This window comes from Lytechinus pictus, chromosome 4 (assembly GCF_037042905.1).
Source record: "Lytechinus pictus isolate F3 Inbred chromosome 4, Lp3.0, whole genome shotgun sequence".
Lineage (NCBI taxonomy): Eukaryota > Metazoa > Echinodermata > Echinoidea > Temnopleuroida > Toxopneustidae > Lytechinus > Lytechinus pictus.
This window is the reverse complement of record NC_087248.1, coordinates 25,135,771-25,161,787: the sequence shown is the minus strand read 5'-3', so window position 1 is coordinate 25,161,787 and position 26,017 is coordinate 25,135,771. Positions and strand designations below refer to the sequence as shown.

Sequence of the window (26,017 nt, the reverse complement as noted above, 5' to 3'; positions counted from 1 at the left end):
TTCAAAATGGAAAATGTAAAGTACAGTGCGTCACCGAAAAGAGAGACACCGGAATTAAATTGTAATTTTGCCATTAGAATCATAAATTTTCTTCATGAAATGAACGGAATGATAATTATGCTTCAATTCTTTCATTTGATATTCACCTAGATATTTATATAACGCATGCATGACTGAGTTAAAACAATGGAAAATGGTGCTATCAATCTTTAATTTGCACGAGAAGATTGCGATTTTGAGTGAGTTTTTCTGGCATCTTACTGCTATCTATTTGGAAAAAAATCATACCCCATTATAATTTTGTTCCTCTTCAATATGAGACCAAAAGCGTAAAATATGATAGACGCAAAGGTTAATAAAAAGTTGGATGAAAACATGCTTGATTTATAGCTATTCGACGGATGGTTGAAAAAACAAGCATTTCTTTCCCCCACCAAAACAGCAGAAATTTTAAGGCTAACGTTGAATGCTGCTCAGGCTAGGGAAGGAAAGCACTTTATTCTTGCGGGCTGGAGTCTGTGACTATAAAAAGGTGAAATCAAGATCATCATGATTGATTGATAAATTGACTGAATTTATTCTTCTTCTCTTCCAATTCAAACACAAATTACAATACAAACTTAAGTAAAATACTAGATTTTAATTCGTCATGCGGACGAATTAGGTGGTCTGTCATGATTTTTCATTCATTGTCGGCTAATGTTGTATAAAATGAATCCCGGGAATGAATCATTCAGATATGATTGATAATCTTGATCATAGACATCAAAGGAATAAATTTTGACCATTGCTAAATGTGATTATAAATGTAGTGATGACAATCGTGATGATTATAATGATGGTGGTGATAATGCAATATGTTAAATACGAAATAAAGTTAGGAGCACGTAAAATGCCGGCTTAAAAACTCTCCAAAAATCTCAGACGATTTTACCGAAATTGGCTTTCCAAAATTGCGCAATGAAAGGCGCCTTAATTTTCACAGCAGCTAATTTTTAATCGACAGTTTGATGTTTTTTATGCAAATTCTTGTTAAAAATTCTTTGTACTTTGAGCATTTTTTTTTTAATTTCACCCACTGACATTTCACAATGTCAGTGGGTATTAATTTCACAGAATACTTGAAAATTCATAGGTGATACTTTTTAAAAGCTAAAATATCTTAAATATTTTTGTTCAAATTTTCTGCTACATTTCAATAGATTTTAATGAGAAGTTTCATAATGCTATAATTTCACAGCATTCACCTCAAAACTCATGAGTGATGTATTTGATAAAAGAACCAGATTTTTTTGTAAATGTTTGCCAAATTTCTGAAAATTTTTAAACATTTCAAATAATATTTTCCGTCAAAAATTTTCAATATCCATTTATTAATTGTGTATGACTTTGACATTTACTTGAACATTCTTTCTTGATGATTTTTACTGAAAAAAAGTCAGGTAAAAGATTCAAATACTGGCAATTTTCCCGCAAAATTTCGGGAACATGTGTAATTAACTAAATTGCACAATTTTTTCATTTCACAGAAGGTACCTGAAAATTTGTTATATGTTATATTAAGTAAAAATGAACAAACAGAAAAAAATCCAGGAATTTCCGCAAAATGTCCGGAATGAAAATTTTCAACCCAATAGCGTTTAAATATTGCAGCGTTTACTAAAAAATACATAAATGATGTTTTACAATGTTAAAATTGCCCCTTAAAAAGTTCCGGCAAAATTACAAAAATTGTCCTACATAAAGAAATGCAAGGCAAGTGGGCTTGAAATTTTCAGGAAGACTGTACAATTGGTTAATAAAACATTTCTCTAAAGAATTTCTCAAAAATTACGTCCAGAAAAAATTTGCAAAAATTTAAACACATCATAACACATTGATGCTGTGGTCAAAAGTCAAAATTATTCACACGTTATTTGTAGAGAATTGTCTTCACTATACGATATCAAAATTTGGAAGAAAACTGACCAGTAAAAACGAAGATACGGTCAAGTCATTGACGTTTGTTGCGGAAATATGTAATTTTCACTAATAACTTAAAATTGACGTAATTACAAAATCTCCAAATGAAATATTGAATATATAAAAGAGTGAGAAAAAATTTGGGGTCAACGGACTCCCTGAAGAGCTACAGTGAATTTTATATAGGCATATTTTAGCCCATTTACGCGCGCGTAATGCAAATTTGAATGGACGCGCATTCCCGTATTATTGGTCGTAAGAGGCTGAATGAGGTATCAAATTAATCAGAAGATAATGAACAATGGAAAGACATGAAAGAAATGATGACTCGAAGATGCATAACGATGGTAGGTGCAAGAACGCGCACGCATACCTGTGCGCGCGCAAATTCTTGACATGCTCAAAATGACCAGAAACGTACCCAAACTTGACCACGGTCGATTTGGGGAAATTTAAAATTTTGACGCGCGCGTACGTGCGCGTCGTGACCTTTGCATGACCTCTGATGATATGTCCTGATGACCTGTCACCTGAACTTGATATGATGCAAATATGGATGATTTTTGATGATTAGTTGCGATGATATGATCAATCATTTAATTTTACAAAATGGCGCCTAGATGACGTCATCATGATTTGATAACCTTGAAAAGTTTCCATTCCCATGTCCATAATGATGCCCATACATGACATGAAAATCAAGGAAATTGACATGCCCGATTTTGAGATAGAGGTGGACAAAGATTTGGCAATAAAAATAAAGAAAATTCTGACGAATATAATAGGTGATCTGTCATCTTAATGACAGACCACCTAAAAAGGACCAAAAAAAAAAAAAAAAAAAAAAAGGGGGTCCAGCGAGGTTTGAACCACCGAACCCTGGTATACCAGTCAGGTGTGTTATCCATTCGGCCACAGTGTGTTCGACAAGCACAGAGAGCAAAATAGGAAACATATTGTCAACTTGACATTGAATGTACATTCTTGCAATTCCAAATTGGCATGATGACAAAACTCTACAAATTCTAGTTTTGAGAATAGTACAAGCTTTAAAATGAAACAGTGGAGATATTGTCTAAAGGATACATTCTAAGCTAAAACATATTGAAAATTTGGCGAGAACAGACCAAGATTTACGGAATTAAAATCAATTTAAATGACTGTGGTGACATCATGAAACAGAAAACACTTGTTCTTAGTTCCGACGCCATTTTGATGACGTCACGATGTAATTAAGAGTCAAATGTGGCATGAAATCATATCTCCTATTCATACTCTATTCGAATATGAAAAGAAAAATTGGGGTCAACGGACTCCCTGAAGAGCTACAGTGAATTTTATATAGGCATATTTTAGCCCATTTACGCGCGCGTAATGCAAATTTGAATGGACGCGCATTCCCGTATTATTGGTCGTAAGAGGCTGAATGAGGTATCAAATTAATCAGAAGATAATGAACAATGGAAAGACATGAAAGAAATGATGACTCGAAGATGCATAACGATGGTAGGTGCAAGAACGCGCACGCATACCTGTGCGCGCGCAAATTCTTGACATGCTCAAAATGACCAGAAACGTACCCAAACTTGACCACGGTCGATTTGGGGAAATTTAAAATTTTGACGCGCGCGTACGTGCGCGTCGTGACCTTTGCATGACCTCTGATGATATGTCCTGATGACCTGTCACCTGAACTTGATATGATGCAAATATGGATGATTTTTGATGATTAGTTGCGATGATATGATCAATCATTTAATTTTACAAAATGGCGCCTAGATGACGTCATCAAGATTTGATAACCTTGAAAAGTTTCCATTCCCATGTCCATAATGATGCCCATACATGACATGAAAATCAAGGAAATTGACATGCCCGATTTTGAGATAGAGGTGGACAAAGATTTGGCAATAAAAATAAAGAAAATTCTGACGAATATAATAGGTGATCTGTCATCTTAATGACAGACCACCTAATAAAAGACGTAAAAGAAAAGGGAATCCACTTCGAAGCAATGTCTGCTGATCTCGGTTCCCTGGAATAAATAACGGATTATAATTAAATTATGATAATAATTAAGAATGTTCAACGGAATAATAATATAATACAAATTGGACCAAGCGCTTTATGCCTATACACAATTTTCAAACTATAATGATATATCATTCCTCTGGTATATATCATTATACAAATTTTTGTTTAAGAAAGTGAATATCCCCATCACTTCATATTGCACTAACGGGAATAAAATGCTTTGAAACATGAAGAAAACGAAAATAAGAAACTGAAAAGATACCTTTGCAGACGATGCTAAGGATGATACCGTTGAATAGAACTCGTCATGAAATGAAGAACTGCAGTGTTGACTACCGAGGTAAAGTTCCCTGAGATGAGGCATCTTAGAAATGAACTGAGCGAGATCACGTGATGCAGACTGACGTTGTCTGAGTTCAAAGAATTTGATATCAAGACGCTCAATCTGGAATAGTAGTGACAGAATGTTGAAATAAAAAAATACATCAAACAAGGGTCTGATTGAGCAAATTAACTCTATTCTACATTCGGTTAAATGAGCAGACCTTGATCATTGAATCATTGGAAATTAATCTTCGTCGATCACATAATGTTATGAAAATCGCAGTAATTTTCTCTAACAACTAAGAATGAAAAGAAAATTATTCTTAATCATGTTATTGTTTATCTAATCAAAGGCTAACAATTTGCCCTTTTTTTCTTAAATGAAAATTATGGTCGGTGGTTACATGTAGATGCGTCATTTATTAAATCCGCATGGTGATTCGGGTGTTTTGCATTCTTTATACAAAATATTCGAAATCTGATTAAAAAAAAAGACTATGAAAAAGTCATCTAAGGTCATATTTATCTCGAAAGAATAATGGATTTTTCGGCCCATATCATGCCTTTTTATAAATTTATATTTTTTGTATATATCTATATGCATAGTTCTATATCAGCTGTGGCAATCGTTAGGGTACCATCCTTTCTACCCTTGTCTCATCTTATATGCCTTTGCCAGTGTGAATGTATTCTCAAGCAGTTTAAAGGGTAACCCGGGTAGAAAATAATTATATCTAGATAACGTGAAATTTTACTGACCAAAAGCGGTAAATTTCAGCAAGAATTGATGTATAATTAAATTATTGAATGTCAAAAAATAACATTATTTTGCGAAAACAGTCAAATACGCTGCCATGAATACAGTATACAATAGTTGTTCTGATGATTTCAGTTCTCAGTTTTTGTTTGTTATGACATGATATCCTAACATTTCGAAATTGAAAAAATGTGGATATGTCTCCTTGTAATGAAATTGGTTGCAAAAAAATGTTTATCTTACACATTACACCAGTGTTGTAAAAAGTATTTTGTTCATCAACGGTTGACAATACTTGAATCAATACAATTTAATACAATAAAAAAAAACATAATGAGTGAAATAACTTCATAAGTGTCCTCATCATTGTCATTGCATATTCATGAAGACATGTATTGAGCTGTTTCTTTCACCAAACGTAATGCAATCTTTGTTATTCCATGTAATTTCAATCAAATTAACAATATGTTATTTGTCTGAGTTTGCTTTATCAATTCAAATTATATTGCGTTCAGCATGAAACATGGCCTTAATAAAGGAATAGAACATACAGGTTATCCTTATTGTGAGCCAGTTAGGTAATACGTCATATTCATTTAAATGCCGATTACATTTGAAGGTACAAGGATATTCAAATCGCTTGTTTTAAATTAGAAGAAACATCCTCCAAATATATTTGATCAAAAAATAATATTCCAATGGCACCTTCAGGTTCATAGTTTATTATTTGAACGTAATATTTTAGACATTATGTTCATTACTAGACGGACGCGTCTGTCGTTATTTGTTCTATCATCGTTTGTTTCTATTATTTACGTACTTGTCAACAGGGGAAAAGAGTAACAAGTAACACCAGCCCGGAATCTATATTATGTCCACACCAGAGAAGTGTGAAACAACACCGGTATTCCTATTAGTCGAAAGCCAGGTGGGAAAGGATAGAGACGGCAAAAGCAGACAGACAGAGAAAAGGTGAGTAAAGGGAAAGGGTAATTAAAAGGAGATATAGATACATTGTATAACATACAGAGAGAAGATTGGGCCAGAAAGATGAACAAAGTTGTGGCAAAGATTAAAAACAAAAACAAACAAAAGCACGTGGATGCTGTATATAATCAGTTGCAATAGTATTTATCTCAGAATTACATCGGTGCTGTACACAAATTAAATTGTGTTCATTCGCGGTTGACAGTATTTGATAAATGTAGTTTCAAACAACGAAAAATGATAAGTGGGGATTTAAAATGAACGTTTTTATCATGTTTGTTTGCATATTCATTGAAGACATGCCTCAAACTGTTTCATCAAATATAATGCAATCTTCGTTATTCCCGGTCTGGTTATATAATAAAATTGCGCTCTTTGTCTGAGTTTGCTTTATCTATATATTGCATTCAGCGCAAAGTACAACGATAATGAAGGGTCAGATTAAACAGGTTTCCCTAATCGGTCATTTTCTTTCTTTATTTATTTATTAGGTCTTCTTTATACAGGGTAGCCCTTTCAATATCGAGTATTGTTCTGCCAAGGGGCCCTGTCTATACAGATTAAAAAAAAAACATTTAAAATATACACAATAAATAACAAAGTAAAACCTTGCATAATACATGATAATAATAAACAAAACAAAATAGTAATATTAGTCATATTCATTTCAATTTCGATTTCATTCGAAGGTACAAACATGCTCAAATTGCTTTTTTGATAAAAAAAAGAGACATGCTCCGAATAGATTTGATGAAACAATTCGAATGGCACTTCCATATTCATAGTTTACTTTTTCAATGCAGTATTAAAGCATTATGCACATTACTAGAGGGACACGTTTGTCATTATTTGTATTGTCCTTGTTTGTTAGAACAATATTGAAGAGGCACATATCTTCACACTTTTCAACAAAGGAAAAGGAAACAAAGGTTTCTACAATTTAGGTCAATAAAAAATTTAGGTTTCAATAAACAATTTAAGTAACCATTCCCTGAAGATATCTACCAATAATATAAATAGTATTCAGGGACGGAATGATCCAGGGACAGAATGTGACATGTTTAATCGAAAAATGTGCTGCATGAACGAAGTTATTGCTGATTTTTATTTTCTACATTATTATTTTTCTACGGATACATTCTGGTTTTTAACATCTTAAAGATTTGTTTGTTTTTCCTCATCAAAGAAGTGTGCCACTTAATTCTTTACCCTAAAGATATGGGAAGAAATCAAATATACAGGTATACCAGAAACCCTTTTTTTTTATATCTAAGGGGATATTAAACAGTTGATTGTGCACGAAGTATAGTGTTTAAAGTTTATATGAATACAGAACTTTCGAAACTAAAATTACCATTTAGAATGTTCGGAAATCACACCGAACATTCGTCAATTTAATGCGTTTGATTATTTGACTATGAAACGTTTAACTTTGAAAAAGTTCTGGGAATTGAAAACTATACAACTTGGGGATATATTTTTTTTTGCACATACTTCTTGAGTTTGGGTCTCATCTATCAAATGAAAATAAACATTTTGAAAGAATGTTACACCTCAGTAAGCACTGTCCATTTTTTAAAGCTCGCAGAAACCGGTTTGCGCAGAAATGCACGCTGTCAAGGAAATAAGGCGAAAACAAACTCCTCTGTATTTGGAATTTTTAGCCAATTGAAATAAAACATAAACATTTAATCAGTTTGTAACGTCTTTTGCCAGCCAAGTTTAATCCTAAGTAAGCACAACCTTTACCTTTTTTGTGCCAGTCAGATTTGAGGACATAACTCAAAAGTTTATTTCACACACCCCAGCATTTTTTCCCAAGCTTTTTTTTCTAAAAAAGGGGGGTTAAAATTTCTTTACACTTTCCCCAAGCTTGACAATAATTAACGTATAAATCAAGCCAAAATCATTCCATGTGCATCACAGCTGTGTGTAAAGCAGATCATCATGATGGCCTTGGTATGTGGGGCTTGGGGCGCAATTGCGCTCTATGAAGTGTTTTGGGTAAGAAAACACGTTAAAATCAAAGATATATCTTCAAACAATCTGCATGTACCTAGCTAAACTCCATGTGTTCTTCATTATTATCGTCTACTCGTATTTATATAATCATTTCAAATTTCTGCGCAAACCATTTTTATGAACTTTTCAAAAGTAAGTAGTGCTCACTCACGCGGAAAACTTTTTGACAGTTATATCGTCATTTGCTTAAAGAGATTTGTATCGATCATTAAATGTGGAAGAAGATTCAGGGTGTTATATATCATTTCAAACAACTATTTCTAAGTGCAAACTTGTTTTTTTACGTACTGTAGTCAGTGCTGTAGTTGTTTGATGTACGAAAGTTAGAGTTCATTTATTCCTTTAACTATGTAGGAAATTATATAAACGAAGCAATGCAAGGCGAAAAGTCCAAGACAGAAAATAAAAACACAACAACCATTACGACATTGTTTGGGGGCACATCCCCCCTCCCATCAATTTATAATGAATAAGCAAATTAAAAACAAACCAATGAATAAACAATTTAAGCGGTTATATTGAAAAAAAAAAACTAATAAATGAACAAATTGAATTTTGAAAAGAAGGACAAAATTATATATTTTTTCTTTTAATCTACGACCGTCGACCAAGATTTTAAACAAGCGTATGAAATGATAAAATGAAATGGCGTAAAATTGTAATTATTTTCTGAACTATCAGGTTTATATGTTACAGTCATACTGTTTTTATAGCTTTATGGCCAAAGCCAGGCAATGACAGTTTTTATATCAATGAATTAATTGGTTGATCAATAATTTATTTCATTTGATATTCCAACAGAGAATGGTATCAAATTGAAACCTACTGGAAGGCAAACCTTGTTGTTGAAAGCTACCTTCAATGAATAAGTGATACATTGATACAGAAATGAATATGTATAACAAATCATCACATTTTATTTATATTCTGTCAAATATGAATGACTTTTAATTGTATCGATAATGTTTATTTTTTATATTCTCTCTGATATCAGGAAAATGAGGGTAGATATCACCATGATTTGACTTCTACACATAAAAGGGCCAACACTGAAAAAAACGTTACACAAATAAAACAAAGGAACGTTACAAGGACAAGATATATAAAAAAACTATAAAATAAATAAAAGAATGACAGCATGATGCAAGACCGGGACATTTAACAAATCATACAACAGCGGACAAAACACAACAAGTACACAGATTAAGAACTGCACAAGAAAAAAAAAGAGCGAGAATAGAGACAGAGAGAAACAGTCTAATAGAGACAATAGAAACAGGGAGGGACAGAAGCCAAACTAATCATATCATGTGAATAGAGGGAAAGGGTGGGAGAAGGGAGAGTGTGAGGGGGGAAATGAATGCGAAATAACGTAAAATCACCGAAATACCTTCAGTATCCTGAGCGAGAGGATTGTAATACTTTTGATAGTAAATAGCAATTAACATTCACCAGTAATGTTCTCCATTTATGTCATGCAGATAGACGCAGTGGTGATTACCACCATTCCTGGTCATGATATATAATTATATATTACCAAAACATATTAATTACAAAATGACTTTAATTAACATTATATTACTCGGATATGTTATATGGAAAAAAAAATCATCGTTAAACGTACCTTTGTATCAGTGGCGTTCCGAGCAAGCACCGAGTAGAACACATCATCCATGTCCCCTCGGTGTCTAAGGATACGGATCGTCACAGAGCTCAGGGTGTTTGAGGAGCACATGAATTCAGCCAGGTCCTCTGAAGCAGTCCGTCCACATGGCTTTTCAATTACCAGTTTTTCCTAGTATGCACAGTATTTATGAGAAAAAGATCAATTCATAGTATGTGGAGACAACCAAACATCAGTTTCATCTGTTAGTTTAATATCAAATATCGTCCAATCTATATAATTCGTTTTATGTCATTCATAAATATATACCAATCCAATGTGAATGAAATATACACCAAAATGAAAGTGGCCAGAAAGGCCGTATTATAGAAATAATAATGGTGATAATAACAATAACGACAATAATAATAGACTTGAAAGGTTTGCTTCGTCATATTATGTCAACGGATAAGCTTGATAATTATTATTTCATGGCTGAGTTTACCAAAAAACTGGAAGTAAGATCAGAAACATTTCTATTTTATCATATATAAAATTATTGCAACATATTGTAGTTTTGTTTAATTTATATTCAACATTTGTTACGAAATTTCATTGATTTGTCTGTATTATCGATTATATTGAATATGTATTTTTACTTTGATTATATTTTGAAAAAAAAATGTTGAACGGAAATAGATAAATCTAAATCTAAGAACTCCATGCTGTTGTGATACTATTTGGGTTGGTCAGTGCTTTTTCAAGATTCGATCATTTAAATTGACGAATGAACAATTTATTTCCAGACATGCTTGAGAGAAAACGAGCATTCTTCATATTTTCAACATTACGACGCAGTCACTTAACTTTGCTATTTAAAAATCCTTAGACATATTAACTTCGAGATGATTGAAACTTTCCTTAACCGATATCGTAAATCCAATTTATGACATGTAGTAAATCAAAAATCTTTTCTGTTTTATTTCCCAGTTCTTCTGATTATTAAGTCGTGCCATGGGATACGTAAAACGCAAATTTTGACAACCTAGCAACGAACCTGTATTGTTGATTACTAGTATTTTATTATTCTCATCATCCCTAGGTTTGGGGCCATTTTGCATAAGAATGGACATGGGCCCTAATTGCAAGAAACGTTTTGATTAAATCATACACTCATCCGTTATTAGCCTCGTCTTTTTTTAACAAAGTACAAATATAGCAATCCCTAAATACTCCATCCATTCACAGTCAGTAACTACTCTCCACTACTTGCTTGACACACATAGCAACACCTACATGATTTAAATTAGAGCATCCGTAACTCTTTGTCTCGACGGGATGGTGTGTTTTATTTTAGACAATTTTTAAGTTCCCAGTCTAGCAAAAATATTTACTCACAATCCGATAATGTTGCTCATCCAAAGGGGCCATTATTAATATCATGTTCACTGTTGATTAAGTTGTATTGATCATATTCAGAGTAAAAATACTTTTAAGTTTGTCAATTTATCTGTCAATACTACAACACAGAAGGTCTACCAAATATTTAAGGAAAAAAAAGATTATACCAAGTTTTCTCAATTGTAATCACTTTTGGTGATAGGCCCTACAATTTATTCTCCTCATGAATATTTGAATTATTTGTGATTTGTTCACAAAGTAGTGCATTGTTTGGCAACCCCCCAAAAATGTCCTTTTAACTTGAGAGAAACGCTGAAAACAGAAAAAAATACAAAGGAGCTAGCATATCCATGTTTAATTTACTGCCTCGTAACAGCCGGCCCGATCCCCAAAGTTGTAAGCAAACCACGCTACCGCAACTGCACGTGCATCAAGACATTGGTCTCCTGCATTCCATCAACAGCTTGAGGATTACCATATGCGCACAAGCAGGCCGTAAAACAATATCTTTAAAATGCCTAAAATTTCCGGTTTTCAGGCCTTAATATCAACATATTTCTAGCTCTCATTAATATTAGTTTGATACTAATAAGACAACAGTTTCATTAATTACTACTAATAAAATTGTCCCTTTTTTCAAAATGAAATATCAATATCGACAAGTTTCATCTTGCGCTTAGGAAGAGGAATAGGAAAATGGTAATTTTCATATGATGAAAAAAAACAATATACTTGCAATTTCCCCGTGTGCTTGGTCTAAAAAATAATTTAAATAAAATTAGCTCGCACTTTGCGTTTGCATCATTTGTGAAATACGATACATATCCACTTCACGATTTTCCTACGATGCTTGAAATAGTGTTAAGATTTACTCTTTTAAGATCGCCATAATGTTTTTTTTCAGCTCGCGCTCGCGCATTATTGCTTTTCATAATAAAGACATTTCGAATTCCCAGATTCTAGGTCTAAATCTAAAAAACATGCGCACACAATTGATACGCAGTTTGTTCTTTATTCAAAATGTGCTTGAAATATCCTGGGGAGCGTTTCATGAAGGGACTTGTCGGACGTTTTATCCGGCAAGTCCCTTTTTATCCGACAGTTACTATAGTAACAGTGTCTCTCAGCCAATCAGAATCAAGGAGAGATGTCAGATCTGACAACTTGTCAGACAAAAATATTGATAAAACGGTCCCCTCTTTCACATCAGAATATCAAAAAATTTCTTCTCGCGCTTCGTGCTCGCATTAGTATTGTAGGAAGATAAGTCATCCTTTTTGTGATTTCCGAAACCTGAATAGTGTGTCACATTTTTAGGTCTAATTCTAAATGTTTATTTGTATACCTATCCTGTTTGTGATGACAAAAGTGCTTAGAATGTCAAATTTTTAGGTCGAAATGTCAAAAATTTTCAACTCGCTCTTCACGCTCGCATTATTTGATTGAAATATGTATCGCTTTCAATGGTAACTGCAAACAGTAGTAGGTCTGTTTTCCCATCAGGCAAGAACGGATATGAAAAATTTCTGCTCGCGATTCGTGCTCGCAGTGATTATTAAGGTACATACACATCTTGTTCACGATCACAATCGTTGCTGAAAATATTAAATTGTCAGGACAAAATAAATGAAATTTCCTTGAAAATTTGCTCGCGCTTTGCGCTCGTAAAATTCAATTACATGTAGGCTTATAAAACCCCTCAAAAAAAGTTTGGAAATCTGAGTTTGGCCATTATTTCTTCCGGATTCCAATTTCACACAATGCATATTTGACATCATTCAAAAGATCATTTAATTCTCTTTCAGATGATATAATGCTTGTTATGATCATGCCATCACGAAAAGAGCAGGATTCAAAAGTGTTGGATGAGGTCTGAATTGAAAAGCTGCAAAACGAGTAGAAATAGTCATGGAGTGTCAATACAGAACATGGTTCTTTTGTCTGTGTCAGTAGACATGAAAATCCATTCAAACCTAGCCCCTGCTTCTGTCATGTCTGTAGTGATGGTTATATGAGATAACATGGTTTGTGTCGTTGTTTGAAATACCCATGCATGTTTGTTTGTTATGTGTTTGCTTGTGCAGAGGTGTGTTTGATTCCATGTTAAAGTTAAGGTGCATGAAAACAATTAAAAGAAACCGCTGAGAAACTCACTCATTACCATGAAAAAAAGAACAGTGACTTTCATATTGTGTCATTTTGCAACTTTTGAATTTGACCTTGCCCCACATTTCAAGGCACTGCACCTCCTTGTGAACTCTAATCATATTATATAGGGCATCGTTTTAAAGAGAGTTAAATGATCTATTCATTGATATTAATTACAAATTGATATTTACTAAACAGGTGAGGGATTCTCGATCAAACTCAAAAGAAACCGCCGGGTAACTCACTCATTACCATTGAAAAAAGGACAGTGACTTTCAATATTGTGTCATTTTGCAACTTTTGAATTTTGACCTTGCCCCACATTTCAAGCCACTGCACCTCCATGTGAACCATAATCATATCATGTAGGGTATCGTTTTAAAGAAAATGAAATAATGTATTTTTTATGTTAATTGGATATCGATATTTACAAAAAACGAGGAGGGACTATCGATGAAAATAAGATTTCCAAACTTTTTTGAGGAGTTTATATGAGATTATTATTTATTTATATTTTCTGAGAATAAAGCGAACAGGTGACTGTTATGACTACCCCTTCAAAGAAACTAATAAAAATAAAAATCAACTTTGAGCGGCCGATAGGGGAAAATATGGGTAATTTTTTTCGCCCCCCCTCCTCCTATTGCCGAAAACTGGATCCGCTCCTGATTACATTTGAGTCATATCTGCATACCCGAGGCTTCATTCTTGTACGTTTAAGAACAACAAAACAAAATATATGTACATACATTTTTTATAACACTTTTTCCTTCTTTCTACGTTTTGTTTGTTTTTAAATAGTTATCTAATAAATTTATCAAATATATGAAATTACATTATTATTTTTGCGTCATTTGATTTCTTTTACAAGGGGTGTATTTTGTGACAGATATAAAAATAAATAACAGTGAAATTGAGCCGAGGAATGTTCTTTGGATGTTTCATGTTTTTGAGGAGCAGTACTCTTTGGTCTCGTTTGTTTTTTATATTGCGGGTAGAAAATAGAAATAAGAAAAAAATAATATCTAGGCTTTTACAAATTATATCTTCGGTGTGTACTTTTTGTTGAAATTATTTACCACTTTACGATGATTCAAGATGAAGATATGTCCTGATACCGTGTGGGCCTGCATATTCTTCCTGATCGTAAGTCTGTTGCTGGATGAAGTCGAGAGACGATCTGCCACAGCTCTGGCCACTGTTTGGTCTTGACTCTCATATGCTACATCGACAATGTAGTCATCTTCATATCCCATTGATAGTGTTGACGTTGATGCTATGAGACGAGTTATGATATCCAATCCAACCTCCTTCTGTTGGGCCGAAGTGAAGTACAGAAGCTCCCGGAATTCACGTGCATGTCCTATATCCTTCATCAACCTATCGTACTCGCTTCTGTTTGAGTTGTGAAGAGATGCCAGATACATCCCTGATAGATACTCCTGAAACAGCTTATGGGGGAACTGCACAGATAAGTATGTGGGATGTGTAGTGTATCTTTGGTGTCTCCTCTTAAGGATAGGTTTGTGTTTAGTGAGTACTCCAACTTGACAACCTGTGTTTACACACCCTGGCCAGCTCTTGAACTCTTGTTCGGTGAACACCAGTCGTCTTTCCATGAGGCCCTTGAAGGCAAGACAACCGATGTTTGATAGATGGAGAAGTATGTCTGCACGCTGAACATGCCATTCCTCGTCTCTTGACGTCAGACTGAGCTTTGAGAGATAATGATCGACCAAGAATTGGACCATCTCATTAATGAGCCGAGAAAATGTTTGTAATTTCGACATTGCTATGCGACGTTCGCCATCGAATTCTTTCCACATGATACACAGCATAGCTGTGTATATGGGGTATGGAGCCATGTTCTCTCTGATCACATCGTTGTTTGATATGAATTGGGTCAACTCCTCAGCTGGAGTTTTGTCTGGATGGAAGAACTTGGTGACGTAGGTAGAGAGATTTTCATCAGAGAAACCTTCCACGGCTATGAAAGCATACAGCTTTCTAAGCTCTGTAATCTTCCGTATCTCATCTGATCTCCATCGTCTTGATGTAATTAGTACTTTCCCTGACTTGAACAGCCGATTGAGGATGATAAGGGCGATTTGATGACAGCTGTTAAGATCACCAGCTAGCTCGTCTAGGCCGTCCAGAACAAGAAATACTTCTTTCTGATGTGAGAAGACATACTTGTTTAGCTGCATGACTGTAACCTTAATGTCGTCTGGGAGGTAAGACTTTATAATCTCTCCAATAGTCATATTCTTTGCTTCACGAAGCAGGACGAGAAGGACCAGTTTGTAATCTTGGTAGTCGGATGCACGAATCCAGTCCCAAACAATCTTTGCACAAAGAGTTGTCTTCCCCACACCCCCTTCACCTTCAACTAGCAAACGTTTAGGAAGAATCCCGTTAACCTTGGTCTTGAGGAGGTCAGCGTAGAGTAGCAGTGCCTTATGGGTTGTTCCCTTATCCTCTTCCATCAACGTTAAGTTGGTGAAGATCCGGTCTAATTGAAATAAAAGGGATCTGTTCAGTGGATCAGCTGGAATCTGACAGTGATGAATGGACGAATATTCTTTGACCGCGTTGATGACCTGTTGAATTTCCTCTTCTGTCATTGAGGGTATGTGATCACCAACCTGACCTGTGATGAGATAGAAAATAGCATGTCTCTAAAGTCCAAAGTAATGCAATTCAACTGAATATGAATGTCTTTGTAATGTTGCGATACATACAATGGACTTGTAATCGATATGTTATGTCGTTTGAATTTTTTTTTTCTTAGGGGGTCAGTATATTTTGGAAATAATATGCTCATTTCCGAGTTATTTGATGTTTCAACATTGTGAATGACAAGGAATAACTTCAGCCTATTGTGATCTATTGTGATTATTATGTTTTAAGATTAATCATTGATACATCTTAGGCATTATTTTATTATTTTTATTGATTATTATTATTTAAATATTAATTAATCTTGTATATCATTATCACTATTAGGATGACCACCATCACTGTTAAAGTGATCCCTGTTATTACTATCTTTATCAAGTCACCATTACAATGTTTTTCTCTATTGGTGATGGTAATCACCTTTCTGTACGCAATCGGCCAACTGTACGAGATTGATTTCTTTTAACTTGTTGGATAGTATCTCCCTCGCTTCATCTTGTAGTACTGTCTTCAGCCATTCACAAAGCATCTTATAGATAGCTTGCATTATGTTGCCAATGTTGTCTTCCTTGAATCGACTTAGTTGAGCCTCAGTGAATCCTAAAGCTAGTCCAACCTTCCTGAAGTCTGATGGATCCATACCGTCAGCAAGGAGATGGAGTTCGAACTCAGTTAGATTCCCAGGGCTAAACCACATACAAAAACACAAGAGAGAGTAAGAGAGAAGTTCGTTCAATACTTTCAAGGGAAAATGTGTATATCTTATTAAAACAGAAGTATTTCACATAAATACTGTTAGGTTTGGCATTTCTCAGAGATGAAATTTAAAAGAAAATATACTATAGCTGGCCTTGCAGATTGGAAAAATGATCATAGCCACTTGATATACGGTACTCTGTCGATATACTTATGGATTCAAACCGTCATGAAAATATTGCGAACCGGCGATTGGTCTAACACCCCGTCGTAAGGCTAAAGAGACTTTATAATATTTTGATCGTCCCTTACTGTACTCATAACAGTGTTGTAATGCCTTGGTGCTCGGCCTTTGCCTTAATGCGCCTTAATGCCTACTTTTTCAGAGGCTTGGCCTTAGCCTTGAGAATTTTGAGCCTTGAACTTTTAAGGCATTTTCAGGGCATTTTGTATTTTGTACTTTCTATGTAATTATAAATGTTTCGATTGATCTGTATATTTAATGACAGTAATGGTCAATACTACCAGTCGGCAGTAGCAGCAGTAGTAGTAAGTATAATTGCAGAGCCATCATTATCACCATTATCAAGAATTAACATCACATATGTAACAAAGAAAACAGCTGCAGTGATAAAATCTAAACATTATTTATTGGTAATGTGTTGTAATGATGACTAAGAATGTGACAATATTAATAATAATGATGATAGTAATATTACGACAAAGATTATAGTGATTTGATGGCAGGAATAATACTGACAGATGTTACTGCGATTTTGATATAAATTTTCATACTTAAAAAAAAAAGCTATCTCTAAAGAATGGTAACAAGGTTGATTTATATTCCATTAGGATTTTCCTTCTATTATTTTCGTTGGCCGACAAGAATGTTTTAAGTCCTAATGATATTCTGAAAAGATTGGCATGATGAGCCAAAAACTTTGGCTCGCATTTTGATTGGTAAGCTATATGTATCATATTTATGAGTCACTTAATGCAGTCCTTGCTTCCTTTTCTGGTCAGTATATTATAAAAGATAAGCTCGCGCTTCGCGCTCGCGTTAATTCTGCAGTGAGATACACATCTTTTTCACGATTACAAAAACAGCTCGGAATATTTAATTTTCATTTTTTGTCTCACCTGCGAAGCAGAGTGAGACTGTGGGCGCCGCTTTTCCGGCGACGGCAGCGGCGGCGTCAACACCAAATCTTAACCGAAGTTTAAGTTTTTGAAATGACAGCATAACTTAGAAGTTATATGGACCTAGTTCGTAAAAATTGGCCATAAGGTTAATCACATATGACTGAACATCTGCCTTAGTTTCAGGTCACATGACCAAGGTCAAAGGTCATTTGGGGACAATGAACTTAGACCATGTTGGGAGAATCAACATCAAAATCTTAACCTAAGGTTAATTTTTGAAATATCATCATAACTTAGTAAGTATATGAACTAAGTTCATGAAGCGTGGATATAAGGTTAATCAGGTATTACTGAACATCCTGTGCAAGTTACAGATCACATGATTAAAGGTCAAATGTCATTTAAGGTCAATGAACTTTGGCAAAGTTGGGGGTATTTGTTGAATTACCGTCATAACTTTAAAAGTCTATTGGTCTAGTTCATAAAACTTGGACATACGAGTAATCACGTATCACTGAACATCCTGTGCAAATTTCAGGTCACATGACCAAAGTCAAAGGTCAATGAACTTTGGCCATAATGGGAGTATCTGTTGAATTAACATCATAACTTCAAAAGCCTATGGATCTGATTCATTAAACTTGGACATAAGAGTCATCAAGTATCACTGAAAATCTCAAGCGAGTTTCAGGTCACATGACGAAACTCAAAGGTCATTGAACTTTGGCCATTTTAGAGGTAATTATTAGATTGCGGTCATTCCTGTCATAACTTTCTAAGTTTATAGATATAGTGTATAAAATGTGGATATAGGGGTAATCAAGTATCACTGACAAGTTCTAGGTCACATGATCAAGGTCAAATATCAATGAACGTAGTATTGAATAATTATATGAATAGTGCTTTTTTTTTTAATAATTAATTTATAGTAGTTTTCAATGTCAGCACTGCTGCTATATTGAATCACGTGATGCGGGTGAGACCGCCAGATACATTCCACTTGTTTATTTAACACGAAATGTCCAGAAATTTGAGCTCGTGATTCGCCCTGGCAGCGTTTCGCAAGGATGCCCCTATAACAGCGATTAGCGCCATAATTGACCAAAAATCTATTTCAACAATTTTAGAATTTATTTTTTTCATATTTTTTCTTCGCTGTGCTTTCTCGCACAAAAGTAATGCCTAAATAAAAATATCCATCTTATCAGTTAGAAATCACTTAAAAAAAGCTTTGCTCAACTAAAACACACAACTACTTCACACAGATTATAATCTCATTTTGAAAATATATGTTTGCACCAAAATGCCCATGTTGACATTTAAGTGCCCTTTTTGGCTTTGCACCCCCCCCCCCCCCGTTCTGCCGCCTCTGTCTCAGGGAGTGGAGAAAGACATACGTTGGGAATGGGCATGCCAGGAACAGATGACCGCGGTAATAATAATTATTGCAATATAAATCGCCTAGAAAAAAAAGTGTTGTTACTTTGATATTATGTCTAACTCTATCAGGAAATTATTTTTGTTTTACTTGTACAAAGGTCAAATTTTTTGCTCGCTCACTCGCTCCCACCTTCTATTAATTTTGCCCTGTGTGCCATGTCTGCCGCCTATCCATTGTTGGCTCATTGTTCCATATATCGAAAGTTTGAAATGCCTTGGCCTTAGCCTTGAGGTTTTCAGGCCTTGGCCTTGGCCTTGGGTATTAAATTCTTGGCCTTTGCCTTGGAGGTTTGAGTCTTGACTACAACACTGACACATAATGGTATAATATACATTTAATAGGCCGTATTAATGTACAATATATTAGTATAGTAATAATGGTAATAATAATTATGATGATGGTGATGATGATGATGAATTATTTCAATTTTCTTACTCGGTATTTGGACCAGGATTTTGCTCCACGTCACCGGACCTCAGGAGGAGCACGTTGGTCATACCAGAAGAGAATGAATTCATTTGTGTTTCATCTGCTCCACCGCTGGGTGAACGTGATCTGCTGACTGGAGAGATTGGTGTTCCATGAAACTCTGCGATCTCCTAAAACGAAGAGAGGGACATGTGACAGAAAGACCTTTCAAATAAACAGATTATCGTACACACTGTAATATAGTCTTATAAAATGTACATCCTTCCGACTTATTTTGTTCTAGTCCACGTCCTGGACGGTTTTTATTGATTTGGCAAACCATATCGGACCGTACCCCCGCGCGCACACATAACCAACACACACACGCCCTCCACTGATTCACTTACCCCCAGTAATTCATCTAACCCACTGATTCACTTTCCCCGAAAAAAAAAATGTTTCATGTGAATATTCAGGGGGTGTGCATGTGTATGCGTGTTATGGGGATGTAGTGTGTTATGTGTTCGGTAGTCGTATCGTGCAAAATAACAACAGTCCAGGAGGTGGACTAATTTTGTTCAAGCGGTGTAAACATACTTAACATGTCCAAAATTATCAAAACATTGTAACATTAAAGTGAGGGACCGGGCTGAAAAATATTTATATCTAAATAAATAGAGTAAAATTCACAGAGCAAAATGCTGAAAATTCCATCAAAATCAGATAACAAAATAATAATGAAGTTATTGAATTTTAAAGTTTATCAATATTTTGTGAAACAGTTATATGCAAATCGTCGTGAATATTCATTAGGTGGGCTGATGATGTCACATTTCCACTTTCCTTTTTTTTTCTTATGTTATTACATGAAATCATGAATATTTCACTTTTGTTCATGCATGTATAAATGATTGTTGCCATTATAATAGAGATAATTTGCGGCAATAAATGACGAATCGCACTTAATCAGATGTCAATCACATTGCTTCAGTTCTTAGAAAAAAACATTTTGAATTAACGTAATTTCATATCATAAAATACAAAAGAACAAGTGGGGATATGACATTATCAGCCCACCTATAGAATATTCATAAAGACATGCCTACAAGTGTTTCGCCGGAATAATGCAAATCTTCAAAATTCAATAACTTTGTTATTTGTAATCCGATTTTGATAAAATTTTCCGCATTTTGCTTTGCGACTTTGATACTCTATTTATTGAGATATTAATATTTCCAGCTTAAACCATCCCTTTAAATTTATTATAATTTTATATGAATTTTTATATAAATTTATTATAATTTGATAAATTTGTATATATAAACATGTTTATATATATATATATATACATACATAGATATTTGCTCGAAAGGTGCTTCTGCCTAATTAAACGTTGATTTTATCGAAAAACTCTATACAGTGTCCAGATGTCAACATGCTTTAGAATTTTACAATGTACATTACATAGAAAATAATTCTTAAGCCAACATAATCGTCAAACACCCTATGTTTTGTATTATTTATAGATATTCTCGTTACGTTAATATAAAAATGGTTACATTTTTTTTGCGAGGCAAACGTTTATTTACGTTTTTTGTTAATATCCTGCTAACGGTGTATTCATAAATATTCTTAGTGAGAAAAAGATGGTTCTAAAGAGAGAAACGCATTTATACAGTATGTATGTATATACGGACCCTACTTCTTCTTCTTCAGGTTAAATCTGCCTCCTTCAGGATTGAAGATTCTTGCAGATGGTTTATTTGGCATGTGTGTATGGCCAGGTTTAGGTGTGCAGTGCAAAATATGTACAGGTGCAAGTAAAATGTCCCATCTGATTTAGCTCTGGCCTTCCGCCAGTCTCAGGCGGAAGGCTTTTGGAGAAGAGGCATTTATTTTGTTGGGAGGGAGAGTATTCCATGCCTTGATCGTCCTTGGAAAGAAGGATTGACTCACGGACCCTACGGTAACTACATTCTATACTTCGTACATATTGACTTACCGTTACCTTGCATGTATAATTGACTATTATTTATGGACTATAATTACTTATCTCCGTTAGATATTGCATTGCCTTGTATTTACCATTGTTATTAGTAGGCCTATATTTTGTATTTTATATATTGGGTTAGATCATGATGAAGGGCATGTGCCCGAAAGCTTGATGAGGACGGGTATTGGCCTTGCTACGGCCCTCTCCATACTATTGATCTCAAATATAATTATGAATGAGACCCGTACACGTACATCGCCAAGATTGATCACATTTATACATATATATATATATATATATACATATATATATATACATATATATATATATATATATATATATATATATATCATACATACCCTCGTACACGATGTGAGCTCAGTGTTGCCAGACGTATCTAGATTAATACTAGGCGAAGATAGGCCAAGTATCCCCGACAGTAAGGGATTCGATGTCTCTTTCTCGTCATGCTTGCCCTCGTCCTGAGAACTAGCTACCTGTGAGTATGACTCCGATGTGCCAACATGTTGGTCTGGTTCACTTATTTGAGTTGATTTGCAGAGGCTAGCAGGTGATGCGCCATTAATGGTTATATATCTCATGTCCAACTCGTCTAGGTCACAAGGCTCTGGAGCCTTGGTGTCAAAAGGATCAGAGACGGGAATGGATTCCTTCTCTGTTGAACCAGTTGATAGAGTACGATCATCAGCACCCTTCAAAGATCCGTGCTGAGCATGTTGAGTGATATTACGGAGGTTTCTGGTATCACACGGAGATCCGTTGGCGGTGTCACAATCAGGAATGGCCGAGGTCGACAGAGTCTCCGAACACACATCATCCTTTTTCATGTCACTTGGAGATTTATTTTTGGCCGTTTTCAGGTCTACAGAAGAAGACAAGTGTTGTTGACAGGACTTACTAACAATTTTGCTCTTTTCACCTCTTGAAGAAACATTGGAAGACGGATTCTGTCTACTGACATTGTCATTTTCTTCAGATTGTTCAGTTTCTTTCTTTGGATCATTGCGATACCTCCTGAGATACGTGCCAATCCTGACACGCCAGACACTGAGAGATACAGGCATGGTGACATCAGGACACTGCGTGGCATAAGCAGAGAACGTAACATTGATAAATAGTTGACGCATCGATTTATTAATGCATTAAAACAATCAGGACAAACTTTAAAAGTATATTTTTCAAATACGAATATAGTGGTCAGAATTCTGAAAAAAAACATGGTCTAAAGTTGGGGTTCCACTATGAGGAGACAGATGTGACGCACTTATCCATAACTATATGATCCATTTGTCATCGCATTTTGGCACTCAAACATTGATAATAGCTTTACGTAGTTTTACCCCACACTTAGACCAGGTTTAAAGCTAAACTACAGTAATATGAGCCTGTTGATTTCTTTTTTTTTCGAGGTTGTATACATCATAAATTCGCATTCCAATTAAAACAAGGTGGTTCGCAAGCCACGAGTCTCGTATGATTTCGCAATAAATAAAAAAAATGAAAAATAATATTTTGACCCTATCATCCCTGTGAACATACACCTGGATTGTTTATATCAAGTGTAACACAAGTGATGCAGAAATCAAGAAAGGATACCAAGTCTGTTCAATGAACAAAAACCTGACCTTTGACCCGTAAATGACCTTCGACCCATCATCCTCAACACCACAAGTGGTACATTTAAAATGTTCGTGATTTGACTATGCACTGTATTATCATTTTCACCAAGTGGTCTTTTTGTTACATTGTATATTCCCAACGCTTGTATTAACATGGCTTGTGACTGTTAGGGTGGCACTCCACAAACATACATGATGACATGACGTCACGACAAGTCTTTTCCGGCATGATCAAATTCCGGATCATATTATGTTAGGTATAATGGTTGATCTGACAGACTGATCGGAGAAGGTGGTATGCTGGGTACCGGGTAATAATGGCAAAGGTGAGAATATGGCAAAGGTGGGGTAAAAGTGTCAGATATAAAAATGACAAAGGTAATAATGATAAAAGGTAAAATTGGCAGAGGTAAAAAAAAAGCAGAGGTGATGATAGCAAAGGCAAAAATGACAGAGGTAAATATCATGACATGCTACATCAATGAGGAAAAGACAGAGCCTTTCCGGTTAATATCAGTCATAATTATGAACATTGACTCGACTCCTATAGACGAAATGAGTATTACGAACTGATTAGATATCATTTGATTTTTTTTCATCATTTAGGTCTATACTTTATCGCTGATATGATTAAACTTAAAAGTGTTAATGCCGAAATGACTTCAATTAGTGAGCGATGAAAGGATTTATCTTGCCCAGTACGTATAGTAGAATAGCACTTCATCACATACATGCTGAACGAATTTTGATGTAAACACCAATGGTCGCTACCATTATCACGCTGAAACTTCGGAGTTTCTTTGAACCACTTGCATAACTTGGATAACAGAAAAATAGCAAAACTTTCTGTAATGAAGAAAAATTTTACATTTCAACATCATAATGGATCCGAATAGATACTGATATGATACGTATATAGTTTAATATAAATGATATAATGATAGAAACTAGTGTTCAGTTTTTCAGAGCAATACCTCATTGCAGCTAGTCCAAGTGAAGATCAGGTTGCTAAACTAGTTTCTATGGTAACGATTACCTCATGAATTTTGAAATGTATAGCAAATCAGGGATTTAAATTAATAGGTGTTTCTTAGGTACCATTCTATCGACCTGTTTTGAAGAGGAAATTCACCCTCACAAATGGTTAACTCTAAAGTAAACAGAAAAAATGTATTGGTGAAGGTTTGCAGAAAACCTATCAAAGATTTAGAAAGTTATTAGAAGTTCGAGTTTTTGATCTGTGATGTCATATACTAGCAGCTGTCCTGTATTTTATGCACCAAAATGTATACTTTAAATTTTGTAATGATTTGCTAAAAAAAATCTTTCAGGAGCGGATGTGCAATTATTTGTATGCTGATATACTTAAGGTACAATAAAAACCATTTTTTTTTTTTTTTAAATGACATTATATTGATAGTTTTATTACCCCATTAAAGTGAAAATAAGCTCACAAATGACGTCACCATTAAAGTGTAAAATTCTAATAGCTTTTTAAATTATTAATGGATTCCCTAAAACCCTCACTAATATCATTTGAATTGCTTTCTGCTATTTTTACAATAAACTTTCTGTCGGTGTGAATTTCCCCTTAAAAGAAAAAGTACAATACTTGGGATCCAAAGTGTGTTTCAAATGTGGATATTAGAAGAGCGATTTGACATGAGAAGGCCGTGCATGTAAGTCAAGAAAAAAATAAGAAACACCGACTTCCAATAGTCCAACATTCTAATTCCGAGTTTCTTGCCAGAACCATTCTTATTTAATGTACTGTACATGGGGGGGCTTTTGGATTTTCCGGCATTTATACCTCTGCCATTTTAACCTTTGCCATCTTTACCTCTGCCATTTTTACCTCTGCCATTTTTACACCGAGGCGGTATGCTGGACATGCTGGATAGTGCAATCCTACTCTAATAGTAATATATCATCAACGCTAACCAGCCAGGTGTCTTATCTTTAAATGACAAGTTCCCCTTACCCAAGCAAAAAAAATACATGTGGCATTAAAAAAAAAAAACTAAATTTTCATCATTTTTTTAAATTTAGTAGAAGTTAGATTTTGAATTTTCGTATATTTTGAAAGGAGTTGTAAAAAGTGTGTGGTATGCTAATGATATAATAAGAATGTCACACCCTTACTACTTTAGTGATATGAAATATAGAATGTAAAATATAGAAATGTTTGAATTTCTACATACTTGACACTATGGAAGCTCTTCAGTGAAGCACTACTGTGTTCCAACAACTGCAATTCCCCAATGTCAAGTAATGGATAACTCGGTTTCCGCGTTTGCGTACCGATTTGTTTATGCTCAATTGTATCAATTTGACAAAGCGAAATAGGCATTTAATAAAAGTATTGCATATACTCAGTCAGACACTGTACCTCCTCTATTTCACTTATTTGCAACTTAGCAAATCGATTAATTTTGTTTATCCATATGTGTATTGGTCAATAGATTATCAATTTAAAAGTTGAACAGTACAATTCATGTAAACAGATTTATCAACATCCTCACACATACACGATGCACTTCCATGTGCATACATGTATATCATGTTTATGATGATTTACTCTTGCTATTGTTTATCCCTTATCATTTTCTTTTTATTGAACGTGACCTTGGGAAACAGCATTGTGGCATGCCATGTCACAATGCTGTCGCCATCCCCTCATGGTAAACTGCCGATTCGTCAATTGCGAAACTCGCCCACTCGTCACATGGTCTACTTTTATCTTGTCTAATGCAGGGGCGGTGGAATCGGAGAAGCCCCC

The 26,017-nt window shown here is 34.8% G+C and overlaps 1 protein-coding gene across 1 annotated transcript; it reads right to left on the bottom strand.

Moving 5' to 3' along the window:
• Positions 1-3,686: 3,686 nt before the first annotated feature.
• On the bottom strand, positions 3,687-24,134 carry LOC129259263 (uncharacterized). The gene is made up of 6 exons (XM_064099000.1): positions 21,958-24,134; positions 19,633-19,796; positions 16,338-16,603; positions 14,318-15,888; positions 9,711-9,881; positions 3,687-4,441 (listed from the first exon to the last, which is right to left on the bottom strand). The coding sequence occupies exons 1-6, from the start codon at positions 22,744-22,746 to the stop codon at positions 4,112-4,114; spliced, it is 3,291 nt and encodes a 1,096-aa protein (XP_063955070.1). The 5' UTR covers positions 22,747-24,134; the 3' UTR covers positions 3,687-4,111.
• Between the last annotated feature and the right edge of the window lie 1,883 nt (positions 24,135-26,017).

Bases quoted from the DNA above. Each gene is read 5' to 3' on its own strand.
- LOC129259263 (XM_064099000.1), bottom strand. From the start codon at position 22,746: ATGCGTCAACTATTTATCAATGTTACGTTCTCTGCTTATGCCACGCAG. The intron at 16,604-19,632 runs GTAAGAAAATTG...TATGTGGTTTAG, and splicing joins AATCCTGGTCCAAATACCGA to CCCTGGGAATCTAACTGAGT. The intron at 9,882-14,317 runs GTAAATAATTTC...TGTGCATACTAG, and splicing joins TCTTGAATCATCGTAAAGTG to GAAAAACTGGTAATTGAAAA.